Here is a 19,111-nt window from a genome sequence, read left to right as displayed (position 1 = left end):
ACTGAATAGAAAATACATTTATTATTTTTACCAAAATAATGCTACCTCAAATCTTCCCTATTTTATTTTTGGTATGGCAATGGGGTTAAGTGACTTGCCCAAAGACACACAGCTAGTATCAAGTGTCTGAGTTCAAATCTGAATCCAGATCCTCCTGACATGTGGGCCAGCTAATTGCCCAATCTTTTCTATTCTTAACAATAATACCATCATTTTTTTCTTTCACAAAGACTCAGCATTTAAATCCTGTGATTCTTCCTACTTATATGTCAGAAAAAAAACTCATTCATATGTTTAAATAAGATTCACAAAATTTTTCCCTACAATAATCTTATAAGGTAAGTAGTATATTTAATATTGTCCCTGTTCTACAGATCAGACTGGAACACAACAAGGTTAAGTGATTTGTCCAAAGGCATATGGCTAGAGGTAAGTGACAGGGACAGCATTGGAATCCATAGATCTTTTGATCTTAAATTCACTTCTTTTTCCTTAAAGTTTTCCTTTGCTTTCATATTTTATCAGAGAAGGATAAGGTCACAGGGTTAGAGGTAGTAGGGACCATAGAGCTCATCTAATCTAACCCTCTCATTTTTATAATTGAGGATCCTAAGGCCTAGAAGAGCTAGAATGTGAATCCAGATCTTCTGGCAATATTCTTTATATTGTCCCCCATCTGAATTATTTTAATAGTTATCCCAGCCAGTTTATGATCACAGAATTATAGATCTGGAAGTCACCTATGAAATAATGTGCTCTGACCTCTTCATTTCACAACGTAGAAGTTAAAGTTCAGACAGACTGTGAATGGCCAAATATCACATCTAGTAAGGGTCAAATCAAGGACCAGAACTCGGGTCTTCTAACTCTGTCCCAAGGTTATATGAAGTTATCACTAATTTATCTAGATGCTAAATTAACCTAACTATATATGGCTTTCAATATGTTAGTATAATTCTAAAACAAAAATGACTTCCCATTGTTTAAAGCAGTGGTCTCAAATCCAAATTTTCTGTTTTGAAAAATTAATTTAAAACAGGAAGATCTGTATTTAAGTCTCACTTTTACATAGACTGACTGTGACCCTGTGATAGTCGTTTAACCTCTCAATGCTTCTGGATGACTCTCTAAGACCATAAATTTCAGAGATAATGCCTACTGGTCTGATAGAGTTTCCTTCTCCAGAGAATTCCATATAATCAAGAAATCACAGGTTAAAACCTATCACTATCCAGTAAATAATATTTAACATATTTCTACTACTATTATTTAGTCTTCTTTTTCACAAGGTTTGTAATCAGAATTCATGTTTTTTTTTTCGGAATTATGGGGCAAAGAAAAATATAATATATCTTAAATAGCAAAAGGATTAGACTGAGAACCTGACTGAGAAAATTGACATATATTTGTTATAATGTACTGTAATACATGTAATAATTACATGTAATAAATATATACTTATATATTGAAACCCACAATCTACCCTCAACCTACCTTTCCAAATTCATCTTTTCCACACAAACAAAATGATCTATCCATATTTATTTATTAATTCTCTCTCAAACGAATCCTTTCTGTTTCCACTTCTTCCTCTCACAACCTGTAATGCATTTCCTTTTTTCTACCCATCCAAATACTCTCTATCCATCTAGCCTCACCTCTTTATAAAGATTTCTCAGGCTATTATAGCCTACATTGACCACTTACATTCTACATTCCTGTGGCACTCATTATCTGTATCATTCATGTGGCACTTCATTCATGCTATTAATTTTAACTTTGCAAAGAGCTCTCATTAATATTGAGGGTCACGACAAACACCACAGATGTTGCTACAGATGGCAGTAGCCAACTAGTTGAAAGCCATCTGACAACAAAAATGCTAAAACACTCTAAAGTATTTTAACATTGATGAATATGTTTTGTTTTCAAATAAGACTAGACACAAAGTATAGGACTATTTCTTTTATTCTTGGTTGTGGCCCTCATAATAGCACAGTAACTTTTCTCAATAAATAGATAAATATTGTCAAATTGATATATATTTAATAAATACTTGTTGAATAATTAAATAAATGTTCCCTTTTAAAACTTTATAAATTAGATTTTTGAACATATATTGTGTTCAGTAACTTCAGTATCAAATATGTTAATTCAGAAGAAATATGATCCCTTTGTTGTTGTTCAATCATTTCAGTCCAAGTCTTTGTGATCCCATTTGGGTTTTTTTTTTTTAGCAAAGTTACTAAAGCGGTTTGCCATTTCTTTTTTCAGCTCATTTTACGTATCACCTGTAGCAAACAGGATTAAGTGACTCACCTAGTCACATATGCTAGTCAGTGGCTAAGGTTGAATTTGTTCAGGGAGCTGAATCTTCCTGACACTGGCTCTGCACTCTTACCTACTGTATCACCTAACTGCCTGGTGATTTCCCTTTATAGAGTTAACAATCGTTTTGTAAACTTCAGATATTTTGCAAATTCAGATTTTAGTATTATACCAATGGTACTTAAAGTAAGATACCTTTCCATTCTCTTCCCTACTGGTTGAGGCTCTTAAGTTTTGAGAAAACCAACCAAAGGTTTATTAGTTAAAAGTATCTTAAATGAACTTCACTCAGAAAAATGTTGAGTTTTGGTTTTTTAATATTTTTATTTATTTAAAGTTTCAATGAAGGAATCACAGAGTTTTAAAACTGAGGGAGGGGCTTTTTGTGGTCACAAAGAATTGGAAATTGAGGTGATCCCCATCAATTGGGGAATGACTGAACAAACTGTGGTTTATGAATGTGATGGAATACTATTGTTCTGTAAGAAATCATGAGTAGACATATTTCAGAAAAGCCTGGAAAGACTTATATGAACTGAGCCTGAGTGAAATGAACAGGACTAGAACACTATACATGTTAACAGTGTGATGATCAGCTATGACGAATTAGCTCCTCTCAGCAATTCAATGAGCAAAGACAATTCCAAAAGATTTGTGATGGAAAATGCCATCTACCTCCAGAGAAAAAGCTATAGAGTCTAAATGTAGACCCAAGCATATAATTTTCATTTTTAAAAATTTGTTTTATGCTTTTTCTTTCTAGTTGTTTTTCCCCCTTTTGTTATAATTCTTCTTTCACAACATTACTAATATAAAAATATGTTAAACATGATTTTACATATCTAACCTATATCAGATTACTTGTTATGGGGAGGGGGGAGAGAAGAGAAGGAGGCAGAACATTTTGGAACTCAAAATCTTACAAAAAGTGAATGTTGAAAACTATCTTTAGGGGCGGCTAGGTGGCGCTGAGGCAGCTAGGTGGCTAGTGGATAAAGCACTGGCCCTGGAGTCAGGAGTACCTGGGTTCAAATCCGGTCTCAGACACTTAATAATTACCTAGCTGTGTGGCCTTGGGCAAGCCACTTAACCCCGTTTGCCTTGCAAAAAGCTAAAAAAAAAAACTGTCTTTACAGGTAATCGGAAAAAATAAAATAACTCAGAGAGGAGAAAATCCTCTACCTCAGTCCCTTCATTTTACAATATAGAAGCTGAGTCCTAGAGAGGTTGTGACATATCAAAGAAATAACCAGTTGACATAAGTACCTAACTCTCTTGATTTCCAGTTCAGTGAGTTTTCTATTACTTCAGTCTGCTTCTGGGAATTCACTTGTCAATTGAAAGTTGAAATGAGCAGGATTTAAATATCTGAAATAAATCCTTATTATGGCAAGTCAGACAACCCATTAATTACTGTAGAATAAAGAACACCTCTGCATTTTCATTTCACTTTCAAAAAGTCAACTATAGGTTAAAATTTAGTTGTAAATTTTCTATTGTTATTGATATATCCTCTCCATGCAAATCCAATAGACAGAACAGTGTTTTAACTGAATTAATAAGAATGGAGAGTAAATATATTATGACACATTAATAGATGCCCTTGAGATTTTTTTGGTTCCCCTGAGGAAAATCTTTAAATAACATGCCATATTAATTTACTCCTTTGCTATTTCCACTGCTGGCACCTCTACAGTAGCAAGGAGTATGTTGCAAAGTAAAAAGGCAATAGCCAGGAGAGATTTGTAAGCCTGTGAAACTAAATGGAAAAAAAACTGCCTCAGCAATGGGATAGTGGATTGGATCCACAAAGTCTGAGAAAAAAAACAATCTCTACTTGATCTCCATTGTTGATGGTGACCCTGACAAAGGAAAGACCAAGGTTTTTTTTGCTGTGACTTTTATTGACTGTAACCAAAGTTGTCAATGAAAAACCTTCATTCTCTACTACTGGCTGACCCTAACCATACTCAATTCCTTACTTTGCCAATTTCCAATTTAATAATGCAATGGGGAAAACCAGATTTTATAATTAAAATTTTTTACAACCTGTTTTTCAGAAATGTACACTGTGAATATGAAGGGCTAATGTTGAAACAACTATAGATATAAAAGGTACCATAGTACCATTTAACTTTTTCTAAGCTTAAATTTTCTTATAAGGGTAAATTTCTATTAGTGCAGAAATTGATGATGATAACTAAGGCTAGCATACTTTTCTATCAGTCACCTCTTAAATAAATAGATGTGGTTTTTTTTTTAATATGCAATAATTTTATTGTAACACAGAGAAACTAGGCGGCATAAAGGCCTACATGATTACATTGAAGAGTGATCTTTTTGAGTTTGGACTCATTTAGCAACATAGAGAAGCTTACAACCACAACCCCATCCAGACTTGTCATGAGACAGGCTATTTATTACATAACCACATTGATGAGGTCTGGCGAGGTGGTAGCCGGAAGGGGATTAAAAACTTTACAAAGATGCCAATATTAAAGTGCAATCATTTTACCAAATTCTCCTCGTTCATCTTTTGCTGAAAAGGGGGAGGAGAAAGCATGTTCATTTCTTTAATTATATTCTTAATTCTTCAAGTATATGCATCCTGACAGGAAGGATCTGAAGGTTAAGTCAAGCAGAGGGAAGGAGAAACAAAAGCAGATTTGGATCTTTGGGTTAAGGGGAAGGACAACAATAAAAATTGGGGAGGAAAGGAAAGTTAAAAATGTCTTGGAAGTCCAATGGGTGAGAGCCACCTCTCTTTTCTGTTATTTCTTGAAAAGATCCTGCACAACAGTAGCATCTATGATTTTCCAAAATGTGGCAATCAGCAGTGCCTCCACCAGTCATGGGAGGCCAATAAGAGGCAAAAGTTAAAACTGAGCAAGCCTCTTTTTGAAGCTCTTAGCATCACAGACATTTCTGTTACTTGGGCTAAGTGATATTTATTATCTAGATTAAAGTTCTTAAACAACATTGTAGTCCCAAGAGATCTAAGACTGTGGGAGAGGGAGAGGGAGAAGAATCCTGGTTTCAGGGAAGAATTTTTGGTAGAGTTACTGTAAACATAAACTATTTGGGAAAAGCTGTGGAGGATGGGTTGGGGAATTTGGGTTAGATCCACAAAACTCCAAGCACTAATTTTGGATTCCTTTATTCTACTCACAGGTTCAAGCACTATGATTGAAATAAACTCACACTTCCAATCTTTGCCAGCTCAATCAGCTCTCTGAATCTCAAACAAAAGACTCTGAAATTGGAAGGTCATTTCTGCTCCATCTTGCTAAGGAGAGTTATTTGCCTAGTGAGTAGCCTGGGCAAACTATCTTATGTTGCTTGATGTGACCCCTGCTACAGAAATGCAGCCTTCTTTTCTCATACAGAAGGAGAATTCCTCGGGCAGCCATTCCACCTGCTCAGGTTTCAGGTCTGTCAAACTGCCAATCTGGCTGGCATTGTGCTGCTGATTGAGGGAGGATCCCAATTTCTTGAAGCTGGAAACCAGCTGCGTTCATATGGTAATGATGCAATCTGCCATGCCTTTTGCTCCTCAGATCAAGATTATTCTGGATCGTGGAGGCAACTCAGGCCTCACTGAGATGGGGGTTGCAATTTAAGGAAGAATAAGAATTTTCATCTGAGATTCTACCCTTTTTGGCTTCATCAGCATATTTATAAACCATGGTAAAGGCTCCCACATGCTCAACCATATAGGTCCAAGTTCTTGGCAGGACTGGCAGAGAGAGACAGGAATGCCCTGATCAGTGAAATGGAGCAGAGCCCAGACATCCTTGTTGTCATATCCACTGGCAAAGCCCTAGTACACCATTTCAAAAAAGGCAGTTTCCTTTGCTTTACCTCAGATGCTGTTCTTTCCACTGCTCAGGACAAAGATGGACTCCTGTGGGGTGGTAACCACTGGCATGCAGAAAGATAACACTATCTAATATGGTTCCAGTAATATCAAAGCCACAAGTCTGGGGGTCATAGTAGTAAAAGCCATTCAACTGCCTGCCAGCATCCCTGAAGATGGGGTGTGATTTCCCCAGGATAGTTTCAGAAGATAGATATCCCAGCTGAATTTACTGTTGCAGAAAACTGTCTCTCGTTGCTCCAGTTCCAGAAATAGTTGGTATGGTAATATATCATTTGCTTTTCAGAACCTTGTTATTTTTACCCAGGGCCAACTCTGTTTATGCCTTGCAAAATTCAGCCAGTCCTGCAATGGGCAGGTACTCTTTGTCTACTTCTTCCCTACAATTTGAACCTCTCTGCCTTACAGACTTTTGGAAGAATATAAGACTTCCCACTCTCATCTTGACAGACCCTAATTCCCAAAGTCCCTCTTAAAGGCTTCTGCAGCTCCCAAAACAGTGTCAGAGGAATCCCTCCCTACTTGGAACCACCAGGAACTGGTTCGGGGGTAGTGACCCAAGTAAAAAGAGATGACTCCAAAGAGCAGGAGGAAGGAGTGCAGTAGCTCCATAGTAGGAGGAGAGACAGAGAACTGAGTAACTGTTGGCAAAGGAACAGGTGGACATGGACACATAAAAGGATTTTTTTATAGACCAAAGTCCAGAGTATATCATATATTTAATATTTGTATTTATAATCTGGTAGACTAATATAAATTTTTATATATTTGCATATTTCTCATCTTTTTACAGCTATATATTATTAGAACTCTGTCTATTATACAACACAAAAAACATTGATAAATGAATACAACATGGCAGTGCACATAACTGAACGTGATTCAGACCTTGAAAATTAAGTCTCATTTAATGGGAGAATCTAATATCTCCTGATAGTCTTCCCTTTTTAACTTTCTCCAATAAAGTTTATAACCAGCAAGGACAAAAACACTAATCATGATGATTGCCCCTCCAAAGAGATCATAGACACTAGGGAAAATGTGTAGCACTAGAAGCTGTAAGATCATAGCCACCACAATCTCAAGGTGTTGCACTGTGCTAACTAGAGCTGGATGGAATTTATCTAATGCATAATAAACCCCCAGGAAAGCTGCAGTTGAACAGATGCATATGGCAATGAGATATCCCCAAGTTTCTCCATCTAATGGGATGATGGGTTCTTGAAGAACAAACATGGTAGACACTCCCCAGACTGTTCCAGTCCAACCAAAGGTAAATAAGGCAGTCCACATACTGATCTTCTCCCTGATGGACCTATATACAATCATGGAAAGAGCAGTGGTCAATCCAGCCATTACTGTCATGGTGTACCCAAATGCTTCTTTCCAGGCATTGAGCAAAGAGTTCTCTTCATCAACTATGTTGGGAATCATGACAAGACAAACACCCAAGATACTACTGACAACTGTAGCCATATCAACATAAGCCATTCGTTCATCTACCAACAAAAAAGCTAAGACAGCACTAAACACAGTGGTTGTTGCTCTCCACATAGTAGTTCCATTGCTGGGAGGCACTATGGAAAAAGATGTATAAGCACAGGTTATAGAGATGACATTGCATACACCATAGAAAAAGAGACGAAGTCTATATCCTCTGGGTCCAAAAGGGGGTTCTTGATAGTAACACACAACCAACACAGAAAATATTTGCAAGACAGATCGAATGAAAATCAGTTCTAGAGATGGCACTTTGGAACGATCAGAAACAAGTCTAGTGATAAGGGCCACACATCCATGAGCCAAAGCAGATCCAAATAACACTATCCAAGTCTTTCTAGATTGAAAAATATTTCTTTCTGCAAAGCTCTGGAATTGTTCAATCTCATTGGACTTTGGGTCTTGAGCTGGTTGGGTTCGACTATCCATGGTCCCAAAGAAAGTTCTTCCTTTTCTTTTTACTTCACTCAGAAGACCCTTCTTTGGATTTTCCTCCATAAAGCTTCCATAATCTTCATTTATTTCTTCATATCCACTATCTCCTGGTTGGGGGTAATGAGAAGTATATTGTACCATCACTGTGTTGGGGTGTATTTTCACACGTTTTTTGACAGGATATTTTTTGGAGGGAGAAGTATCCATTTCTTCAGATAAATAGGTCTATATGAATAAAAAAAGGAAAGATAGATTTACACTTTTGCTCAGTTTAATCAATATGACATTTAATCAATATGATAATTTTATATATGAATTCAATGGTGGAGAAACAGCTCTTTATAGTATAAGTAAACTAGGAACAGGGATTGCAGAAAAGTCTTGAGCTAAATTTGCCTTTTAGAACCATGAACCCCACAGAATGAGCCACCTGTTTTTCTCCTCCTATCTCAGGCATCTCCTTAGTCTTTCTTTAGCATTCTAGATTTTTCTTTTTATACATCAACAAGTCTGGTCTTCAATCCTTACTTGTCTTATCATTTCCTTACTGGACATTATTCCCATTCCCTACCCCACCCACCCTACAAGGAAAGTACATTTTAAAATAGCAAATTATACAAAACTTTTTTTTTGCTGTTCCAAATGCCAGTCACTCTGTCATTCCTTTATGAATGCATTGCATACATTTGAGAAGAAAATATGTAGGGGGAGGGTAAGGAGGGCATGTCTGGCTGTGTGGGTGTGTGAGTATGTGATGAGGGGATTTAGAAGTGGACCAAAAACCCATCCACAAAAACCCATCCTTTGAATAACGAAGCCCTGTCAAACTTGTCATCTCCTGGCACCTGGTGCCCTTCCCCTTCTTTCTGCGCACCCCCCCAAAAAAGATAAAAAGATGATTTAGGTATGTTTGACAAGAAAAGCAAGTGACAATCTCAGTTAGAAAGGAGAGAAGCTTCTAAAGCTTCAAAATACCTCTTCCCTCTTTCTCCTTGAGATCTACTTCCCAGTCCACTCCAGCACCTCCCTTTACCCCAACACATACTTGGAGACAGTTACATGAAGAGAGAGAATCCTACAGTCAGCTAGACTAATGAGCACCTCCACAATTCATTTAAACTCAACAGCATTATATTAGTGACTTCTGTGAGGTAGGCACTGGGTTTATAACAAAAGGTAGTCCCCTGCCTTCATGGTGCTTACATTCCTTTGGGGTAACAAGTACAGATATCAGTAAATACAAAGGAAATAAAACCTGAGAGAATGAGGAAATACCCTTGGAAGAGAACATACTTCAAGTAAGATTGGGAAATTAAGAATTTCAGGAAGCAGAGAGAGCTAGAACATTCCAGGGATTTGGCAGGGCCTTTGCAAAGGGACAGAGACAGGAGGTGGAATGGGGTGTATAGGAACAGAACATTTTAGTTAGAACACAGAGCAAATGAGTTATGTGATTAGGAACATCAATTTGTCAGCCTTATGAAGTTCAAATTTCTGAAGAAGGAGGCTAGAAGCAATGAGACCAATTTGGAGGCTTAATTACATGCTTACTTAGCCCATACATAGAAAAATCTTACTAGTAATGATATTTGCATGCATAAGTCTCCCTGTATTAGATTCTACTTAGCTCACTGGATTATGGTGAGAAAAGTGACATCATCAGCCCATGCTCTACCTTGGCAGCAATGTGCAAGATAGATTTGTAATATGTACAAGTTGTATCCTTCCTTTAGAATATTAAGTCTTAAGACTAGAGTCCTTTTCATTTTGTTTTATATTTTTTATTCTCATTACCTGATGTAGTGCATAGTAAGAATATTTAAGAATATCACAATTAATCAATCAATTAAAAAAAAGACCAGACTAAATGCCAAAAGTCCTTGCAAGATAATTGGATAAATACATGTTTAGATTTGCTGAGGAAATCAGCCTATTGAATCAACACAATACTTAATACTTACTTAGTTGTGTGATCTTGGGCAAGTCACTTAGCCCCATTGCCTTACAAAAAACCAATAAATAAAAAAATCACAAATTTAACAAATTCAGTTTCTTCCTCTGTAAATACCAAAGCTTAGTCCAATGATGGTTTAGTACTCTAACTCAGGAGTCAGGTTTCTCATCTATAAAATTAAGATGTTGGACTAAATGTCCTACTAGTACAACTCAATTCCAGGGACTGAGATTCCTTCTAGTTCTACAATTATAGTCCTACTATCATTCAAATTCTAAACTTCTTAGTGATACTTTGAAATTGCTTTTATTTTCTTATTTTTATTTCAAATAGATTAATAGGACTGAAAGTTGGAAAAGATTTTAGTGTCCATTTAGTCCATCCTTTCATTTGACTAATGTGGAAGAAAAACAGAAAATTTAGTGACTTGTCTAAGGTCACTCAAGTAACAGAATTAGTATTGTGTTTCATATTAGTCAACAAGCATTGTGTTTACAATCTTCCAAACACTGTAATAAACTCTAAGAATACAAAGAAATTCAAAAAAGGAGAGTTTGAAGATTAGTGAAAGAGTAAAGATGATAGAGGACATTATCCTCTGGAGAAGATTGAATGGAATGGGATCAAGAGTGCATATGGGGGAGAGCCATTTCTTCATGAGACAGAGGGGAAGGAAGAAATCATGAAGAAAACTCTGAGTGGTGTGAGAGGAGGAGGAGAGGAGAAAGGGAAACTTTTGGGAAAGTAACTCAGTTGTTATTCAGATATCTTCTCACAAGAACCAAAAAAGAAGGGAATTTTTCAACTGAAGATCCATTTAACTTTGAAATAATTTTAAAAGATAATTCTGAAACTTCTTCTTGGTGACACTGCTAGGAAATAGCACAGAGGAAATCGAACTACTGTGAAAATTCAGTCAGTAGAGAAAAAAAACTGTTAACATTCTATTTGGAATACTAATGTGTAGCTTCAAATGTCCATGTGCCTAGGCACCCATTACCCAAACCAAACTATTCCAGCCCATTTTTTTTTAGATTTTTGGCAAGGCAAATGGGGTTAAGTGGCTTGCCCAAGGCAACACAGCTAGGTAATTATTAAGTGTCTGAGACAGAATTTGAACCCAGGTACTCCTGACTCCAGGGCTGGTGCTTTATCCACTGCGCCACCTAGCCACCCCAGCCTATTCTTTTCAATGAACCTAGTCCAGTACTTTTTAGTTACCAATACTCTGAGTAATCATCTTCTGTTACCTCAGGACTCCCTCTAATGCCTCCCCACCTCAATGTCCTGCCCTTCACTTGAAAACTTTCATTGCTCCATTCTTCTCATCAGCAACTTTGGCCACTAAACTCTTTTTCTGTTGTTGCCTCCACCTTAACTCTCATTCTTTTCATCCCCTTATTTCATGCTCTCCTTACTTCCTTCCATCACCCCTCTGCCTTCTTCCCTGAGGACCTATAGAAACAACACTATGATGTGAATAAACTACCATATATATACACATATATGTATATATGTGTGAATATCACACACACACACACACACACAAATGACATCTTCCACTGTTCTCTTTCATTGAGAGTTCAAATTTTATCATTTATTTTTCCCTCCTTAAAGGAAAGAGAGCAATTAGAATGGGAATCCATATTTCTTCTCCACTTTATCTCCCACATTTATTCTCAACAATTTCAATATATATTTTTATAAGCATAACTCTTCAAACTTTTTTCATTCCACATCAGCTATAAATCAGCCTCATAAATAATAAAAAAACAATAAATTGTGAGACTTGTCATTTTAGGGAATTGTTCCACCTCTGAAATCTTGGCCTTTTCTCTTCCATCTTTGATCACAAATATCTCTTCTCCTCCATCATACGACCAAACTTATTTTTCTAATTTCAATTTAATATTTAATCATTTAGGCATTCTCAACTTCAATCTGTCTATTAGCTTCACTTTGGCAACATTGGACATCCAGAATACCTCCTTTAAGACACAATAATCAGAGGATGATAGATTTAGAGCTAAAAGTGTCCTTAGAAGACATCTAGTTCAGTTCCTTCATTTTATGGATAAGGAAATTGAGGCCTAGAGAGAATAAATGACTTGCCCAAGATCACAAACCTCTGATTCCATATTTAACACATTTTTAGCACTATCTATATCATCTTCTCTCTCATGGCTTTTTTACTCTTTTTTTTTTTTCTGTTCCTTATTCATATATGTTCAGATCTCACTTCCCTTTAAAGGAAAAAAAACCCATTTTACTTGATTTATGGAATAACCCTTCTTTTAGCTATTCACCTCTTCCTTCCTTTTGAAAATAAACTTCTCAATATTTGGTCTATATCGTACTGCCTCAACTTCCTACCCAGCAATTCTTTTCTTAAACCTTTGAAGTCTGTTTTCCTGTTATGCCTTCTCTTTTTAAGATAACTAACAATTTCCTTCTTTCTAAATTGGTAGAAGACAGACTGATATCATTAGGAGAATATAAAGCTGATTGTCACACGAAAAAGTGCTTTAATGTTTGCTGAATTGAATTGGAATTTGAAAGGAAAGAGAAAAAAACCTAGATAAACCTGAAAAACTGGACATATTAATGTAATTTAACATTTTGATCTAGAATAAAGCACTCTAGAGGAGGAAGTGCTGTCTTATTTGGTATTTGGTATTGATAAGAATAACTCAATCATCTTCAAATTCTAAAAGCATTTACTAGGGACTCCATAAATGTCTGGAGGGATAGAGTGGGAACCTCTGGTTTAATTGACATAGAGAACACCTGAGTGAGTAAATTTCCCCACCAAAGTAGACTGGCACCAGATCTGCAGCTTACAGTCTTATAGAGTTGTCCAGGGTTCTGAGAAGTTAAGAGATTTACCCTGGAATTTTCTCCAAGTGACACGATCCATATATGTAAGAAGAGGGAGATCTAGGTCTTCATGGTTTTAAGACTATCTCTCTATCCACCTGTAGCCCAAGAGTCCAGAAAACGGCAGCACCTTCCAGAACATTAGGTCTTCTTCCACCCCAGTTCGAAAGGGGAAGGCAATTACTGTTTCTGCAGGTTCCAAATTCCAAGATTCAGCAGAAGCCTCAAGTACTAAAAGACTAGGGAAGGAAAACATCTCAACAAAGTCCTCAGTATCATCATATGGTTCAATATAGGGTTGTTGTGAAACTCAAATAAGATAGGAAACGTTAAAGCATTATATAAATGCAAGTTATTGTAATGACTATTATTCTAACACTCTCTTAAGTTTTTACAATCAACAAAACAATAAATCAAACTATGATTTTCAGCATTTGCTAATTTCTGAATGTTATTGCTAACATAAAAAATTTAAGAACCAGATGGTTAGATATAGATGTAAAACCAGATGACTTTTGGTTCAATATCAGAAACAGGTAAGATTTTATTAGTAGAAATAATATTTTAAAAGATGCATTGGGGCAGTTAGGTGGCACAGTGAACAGAGCACTGGCCCTGGATTCAAGAGGACCTGAGTTCAAATGTGACCTCAGACACACTTAATTGCCTAGCTGTGTGTCCTTGGGCATTGTTTTAAATAGATTTAAAAAAATTTTAAAGATGCATTACCATCCACTCTGCTGTTGTATCCTAAGACTCAGACCATTCTATCCTGACTTGAGGCTGAAACCTCCTATATATATCTTGCTATTAGAATGTGAGTTTCTAATAGCATTCTTTTTTTTGTCCTTTTAAAAAAAAATTTATTTAAGGCAATGGGGTTAAGTGAGTTGCCCAAGGTCATACAGCTAGGCAATTATTAAGTGTCTGAGGCTGGATTTGAACTCAGGTCCTCCTGACTCCAGGGCATGCTCTATCCACTGTGCCACCTAGCTGTCCCAAATGTGAGCTTCTTAAAAGTCAGGAATAACTTCCTTTTCTACTTGTAGTACTAGTACTTTTGATTGATTCATTCATTCAAACCCCAAGACTTTTTCTTAGACTTTATTATCATCCTTGAACTTCCAGTAACATCTGACAGATGTCAAGCCCCATTTTCTAAAAATTCTTGGCTTAAGACCTATTTCTTTGGTTATTCTCCCTTCTTTGTGTAAAGTTGAGCTTTCCCCAGGACTCTGTCTTTGATCCTTTGTTCTTTTATGTTACCTGCTTCCCTTAAAAAAAAGAAAAAGAAAGAAAAGAAAAAGAAGAAATCATTCATTCTTTATGTTTTAATTTTCACCTTTATGCTATTGAGTTCCAAATCTACATCACTGAAACACACTCTAGTCCCATGATGTTGGCTAAATGAAGGGTACTGCTATTTGGATATCCTAATACCACTTCAAATTCAACACATCCAAAACTGAATTCAGTAGCTTCCTTTCTTTCTAAAATCAGCATCTGTCCTTAACTTTCTGTTTCTGTGCCATGATTTTCACACTCAGGTTAAAAATCTGGGAGTCTTCATAGATTCATTCCCTCCCCTTCATTCTCTGTAGCCAATCAATTTCCAAGTTCTAGTATTTCTTACTTTGAAATGCTTTTCAGATCATTTCTTATTCTCTATTTCCTGTGCCACCTTCCTAGTCAAGACCATAATCATTTCCTGCCTGAAGTATTGTACAGTCTTTTATCTTGTCTCCCTGACTTCCAGTCTCTCTATGACTCTGATTTATCCTGCATATCACTTTATAACATCTGCTTAAAAACAACAACAAAAACCTTTTAGCATACTACTTCCTGCTCAATGGCTCCCTATTGCCTACATTGTCAAGTCCAAACTTCTCTGTCTGCCTTTCAAAGCCCTCCATAATCCCTATACTAACTCCACCTTATTTCCTACTTGTCTACAACATGAATCCTGGTGTCCAATGTCTGCCTAATCAAATCAGTTCCTCTTCTTCACCTGCACTACCATGCCTGTGATGGCCTTTGTTCATTTTTGTTTTCTCTCTCTATAATGCTCTTTTCTTTGATTTGTTTACATTAGTAGGAGAAGTTGACCAACATTTCACATCTTGGAAGGAATTAAAATGGTGTTTTTGCCAAAGTAAAACTTGCTCAAAATGATGGTACACTGGCTAGAATGCTGGGCCCAAAGTCAGGAAGACCTAAGTTCAAATCTGGCCTCAGACAATTACAAGCTGTGTGACCTTGGACAAGTCATTTAACCTCTATTTGCCTATCTCCAGCTGTAGAATGGGGATAGTCATACCTCATAGGGTTGTTGTGTAGATTGAATACATCAACAATTGTGTAAATTTATAAAAAATAAGAACTATTCCCCAAATGATAAATGGTCAAAGGATATGAACAGTTTTCAGAAGAATTTAAAGTCATATGAAAAAATGCTCTAAATCAATAGAGAAATGCAGACTAAAACAACTCTGGGGTATCACCTTATACCTATCAGAAATGACAAATGCTTGAGGGGTTGAGGGAAAAATAGATACACTAATGAATTGTTGGTTGATTGGTGCACTTATCCAACCATTCTGTAGAGCAAGTTGGAACTATGCCCAAAGGGCTATAAAACTGTGCATTTTGACCCAGCAATACCACTACTAGGTCTATATTCCAGATAGATCAAAGAACAATTAAAAAGTACAAAGGTATTTATGGCAGCTCCTTTCGTGGTGACAAAGAATTGGAAATTGAGGAGATACCCATTAATTGGGTGAATGTATGAACAAGTTGTGGCATATGATTGTGATGGAGTATTGTGCTATAAAAAAATAACTAGGGGGATAGTTTCAAAAAACAAAGCAAGACCTATGTGGACTGATGCAAAGTGAAGTAAGCAGAACTGGGAGATTACTGTACACAATAACAGCAATATTGTAATGATGATTAACTATGAAAGACTTAATTACTCTGATCAATATGATTATGTGAGACAATTACAAAGGACTTATGATGAAAAAATGCCATCCACCACCAGAGAGAGCTGATACATTCTGAAAGAGATTTTTTCTCACTTTTTTTTTTTGCTTTTATTTATTTATTTGTTCATTCATTTTGCAATGTGGCTGATATGGGCAAATGTTTTGCAAGATTTTTACATGTATTATTGATATCACATTGTTTGCCTTTTCAGTGGATAGAAGAATGAGTGGAAGGGAGGGAGAGAATTTGGAACTTAAAATTTAAAAAGAAAAGAATGTTTAAAATAATGCATTAAATAAAAATACTTGATATGTAGAATGACATAGAGGAGAGATAATAGGGAAAATTTTGGTGATATAAAAAATATTGCTTTAAAAATAAATCAAACATGAAATAAAGGCCCCCAAAAGTACTATAAAAATGCTCTTTGTACTATATATGACTGGTTTCACTGATTTTTCCCTGGTGACAGTTAAAATTTAGAAGGAATGAGTTGGATGAGTACTCGAATGCTTTTAAATGAATGACTTAAGGAGGATTTGGACTGCTGTTGTTATTATTATTACTATAATTGAGATGCAGAATAGTATGCCAGAATAATGGATTAGAATTTGGATTAAAATTCTGACCAGAGTTCTGCTATTATGGGACCTTAGGCAAGCAGCTTTGCATCTGAATCTCAGGGATTTTCATCTGGAAAATGAGGACCTCGATTGGATGATCCCTTAGATTTCTTCCAACTATGACATTCTAGTCTTCTATCCATTAGAAACCCCCATTATGTCATTCCAAAAGCTCTTATGCTTACTATTTATGATAGCACCTATTACTTGGGATATTATTTCCCATCATGATTACCCTTCAGCACAGGTTCAAAGTCCTTCAGGGTTAGAAGGGCTCTTAGAGGTTAATCACTTAATCTAATTAACTGCTCATTTTTCATTTTTCATTTGAAGAACCTGATACTCAAAGAGCCAAAGTTAGGGAGCTGTAGGCCGAGGATTTGAACTGAGGTCTTCTGACTTCTTAAATAAATTAGTATGAGAGGACTGCTTGGGAATGGGTGTTTAGAGCTTTGAGAATCTGAAAGGGAAATGCTGAACTATAATATACATCTTCTCTAATATTATTGTGAATTTCATAGGATATAAAAGGTTAAAAAAAGACAAGAACAAAAATGGAAGCCACAATGATGGAGCGTCTCTTACTCCATACAATCATGATATAAGAGAAGAATCAAATGCAATGAACTTGTATTCAAGAGAAATTCTACTTCTGATGTTTACTGAATGATATTTGTCCTTTACTCTCACAGAAGACATGATATCAGGGAAGATGATGCCATGATAAGCACATGAATTGAATTTGAGTAAGGAGGGGTACTATGCTAAGTCACCAGCCTGCCTCACTTTTTCCTCCAGAGCCATCTGGGTCCAGTGGCCAGATATGTATTAGGACAACTGGAAATGGGCCTGGATGTGAGGTAATCAGAGTTCAGTGACTTGTCCAAGGTCACACAGCTAGTAAGAATCAAATGTCTGAGGCTAAATTGGAACTCCTGTCCTCTTGACTCCAAACCAGTGCTCTGTCCACTGCACCCACTTATAATTTACTGATTATATGGGCAAGTCCCTTAACCTCTGATTGTCAGTTTCCTAATCTATGAACTGGGAATTATAATACGTGTACCTAGTACTCATAGAATTAATAAGAGGAAAGTACTTTGAAGTCCTTAAAGGGGCACTGGGTATTAAAATCCTTCTGTTGTTTCATCCTAGGAAATTTCACCTGGACTTGAAAATGAAAAGTGACTTAATTTATTAACCTAAAGGGGAATTTATATATTTGACCTATTGCTTTCATTTTTGATTCCATAGTCTGCTTTTAATTTATGTTCCAGAATGGGGATGATGAACCCCTCTGTAAGGAGACATTGATTTTAAATTTCTTAAAACCTAGAAATCATCAGTGAGAAGAAGCTATTTTGTGTGTAAATGTTCCAGAGTAAGAGGAAGAAAGTGTGAAGTTTTGTAGCATAGTAATAGTAAAAAACTCCACAATGAAGTAGAAGACTAGAAGACTAAGGTTTGAAACCCAAGCCTGCCATTTATGAACTGAGTAATCTTGAGCCAATTATTTATCTTTCATTGGAAAAGGTTCCTTAGTCAGTAAGTCAACTGGCAATTAAGAAGCACCTTCTGTGTACCAGACACAATGCTGAGCCCTGGAGATACAAAGGAAGGCAAAATACAGTCTTTACCCTCAAGGAATTTACAATCTAATTGAGGAGAAAATATGCAAACAACTATGTGCAACTATGTGCAAACAAGATATATACAGGATAAAGGAGGGTAGTCTAAGAGTAAAGGAGCTATGATTAAGAACTAGGCACTTTAGCTGAAACTTGAAGGAGGCAAGGGAAGCCAGGAATCAGGGAAGAAGAGGGACAAGGTTTCCAGCATGGGAAACAGTCAGGCAAAATATCCAAGGTTGGGAGATAGAATTTCCTGTTCTAAGAATACTAGATTCCATAGTGTGTAGAGGGGCATAAAGTATAAGGAAACTGGAAAGATATAAGAGGCCAACTTATGAAAGAATTTAAAAGACAACCAGAGGATTATATATTTTTGATCCTGGAAGTAATATTGAAATTTATTGATTGAGAGCAGGAGGTAATCTGATCCAAGATAGGAAGATTAATTTGACAGCTGAGTGACTTGAGGCAAAGAAACCAATCAGCTCATTATTGCAAAATTCATAGGTAAGGCAATGGGGGTCTGTACATTTCGGGAATGGAGGTGGGGGTGAGGGTGGCTGTGGCAGGGACAAAAAGAGGACAAATACAAGAGGTGTTTCCAAAGCATTAAATGACAAGACTTGGCAACGGACTACATATGGTGATGGTGAAAGTGATGGAGAAAATAAGGATGACATTGCATTCACAAAATAATTTCTAAAGTTCATTTAAGCACTATGATTTCAACAATCATTTTTTGGTAAGATTTTGAGTTTCACATTTTTCTCCTTCTCTTCCTTCCCTCCTCTTTCCCCTGACAGAGCAATCTAATATAGGTTATACATGTATAATTATGCTAAACATATTTCCTTGTTAATTGTGCTGTGAAAAGAATTGTAACAAAAATAAAAAATGA

At 36.3% G+C, this 19,111-nt stretch overlaps 1 protein-coding gene and 1 pseudogene across 1 annotated transcript in view; both read right to left on the bottom strand.

Moving 5' to 3' along the window:
* Positions 1-5,237: 5,237 nt before the first annotated feature.
* On the bottom strand, positions 5,238-6,956 carry LOC141521607 (aspartate aminotransferase, mitochondrial pseudogene; annotated as a pseudogene).
* Positions 6,957-7,075: 119 nt separating this feature from the next.
* SLC35G2 (solute carrier family 35 member G2) overlaps positions 7,076-19,111 on the bottom strand; it is a 52,071-nt gene continuing 40,035 nt past the window's right edge. The window contains exon 2 of the mRNA XM_074234342.1: positions 7,076-8,365. Coding sequence (XP_074090443.1) covers positions 7,109-8,347 — 1,239 coding nt within the window. The 5' untranslated portion in view covers positions 8,348-8,365 and the 3' untranslated portion in view covers positions 7,076-7,108. The remainder of the gene's footprint in view (positions 8,366-19,111) is intronic.

Source organism: Macrotis lagotis, chromosome 1 (assembly GCF_037893015.1).
Source record: "Macrotis lagotis isolate mMagLag1 chromosome 1, bilby.v1.9.chrom.fasta, whole genome shotgun sequence".
In the NCBI taxonomy this organism is placed as follows: domain Eukaryota; kingdom Metazoa; phylum Chordata; class Mammalia; order Peramelemorphia; family Peramelidae; genus Macrotis; species Macrotis lagotis.
The sequence above is the reverse complement of the archived record's forward strand: the minus strand, read 5'-3'. Positions and strand labels throughout refer to the sequence as shown.